At 59.3% G+C, this 568-nt stretch overlaps 1 protein-coding gene across 1 annotated transcript in view; it reads left to right on the forward strand.

The window, feature by feature from the left end:
* PAPD5 (PAP associated domain containing 5) overlaps positions 1 to 568 on the forward strand; it is a 24,384-nt gene that overhangs the window by 10,526 nt on the left and 13,290 nt on the right. The window contains exon 2 of the mRNA XM_006777046.2: positions 412 to 535. Coding sequence (XP_006777109.1) covers positions 446 to 535 — 90 coding nt within the window. The 5' untranslated portion in view covers positions 412 to 445. The remainder of the gene's footprint in view (positions 1 to 411; positions 536 to 568) is intronic.

Consider the following 568-nt stretch of genomic DNA (forward strand, 5'->3'; position numbering starts at 1 on the left):
CCAGGGAGGGCGAGCCCGAGGCGAGCAGAACCGGCAATGCGTCCCGAACGTCCAGTCCGGGGCTTGGGTCCCTCTCTGTCCCGCTCAGGGCTGCCCGGCCGACCTCCCCGGGGGCAGGGCTGCCTGGCTGACCTCCGGGTTCCTGCAGTGGTAGCTCAGGGTCTCCGGCTGCTGCTGTCAGCATGCCAGCGGGACTCCTTGGACTTTCGTCTTTAGTGGAATTATTTTGCTATTTTTGATTAAGTTCTATACGTTCCCATTTTAGCTCAGCATGAGTTGCAGCGTTAAAATTAAGGTAGCAATCGAGGATACGTTATGAGCGGAGTTACCAGACTTAATTAGAGGAGGCTATTTAAGGCCGTGGCTTCCTGAGGCTGGGCCGCCCGTGTGACCGTCTGCCTTTCTTCCCAGCCTGCACGAGGAGATCAGCGACTTCTACGAGTACATGTCGCCGAGGCCGGAGGAGGAGAAGATGCGGATGGAGGTGGTGAACAGGATCGAGAGCGTCATTAAGGAGCTCTGGCCCAGCGCTGACGTGAGCACTGCCAGCGGGGGCGGGGGACGTGCG

The sequence above is a fragment of the Myotis davidii genome, unplaced genomic scaffold (genome assembly GCF_000327345.1).
Source record: "Myotis davidii unplaced genomic scaffold, ASM32734v1 scaffold328, whole genome shotgun sequence".
Classification (NCBI taxonomy): Eukaryota; Metazoa; Chordata; class Mammalia; order Chiroptera; family Vespertilionidae; genus Myotis; species Myotis davidii.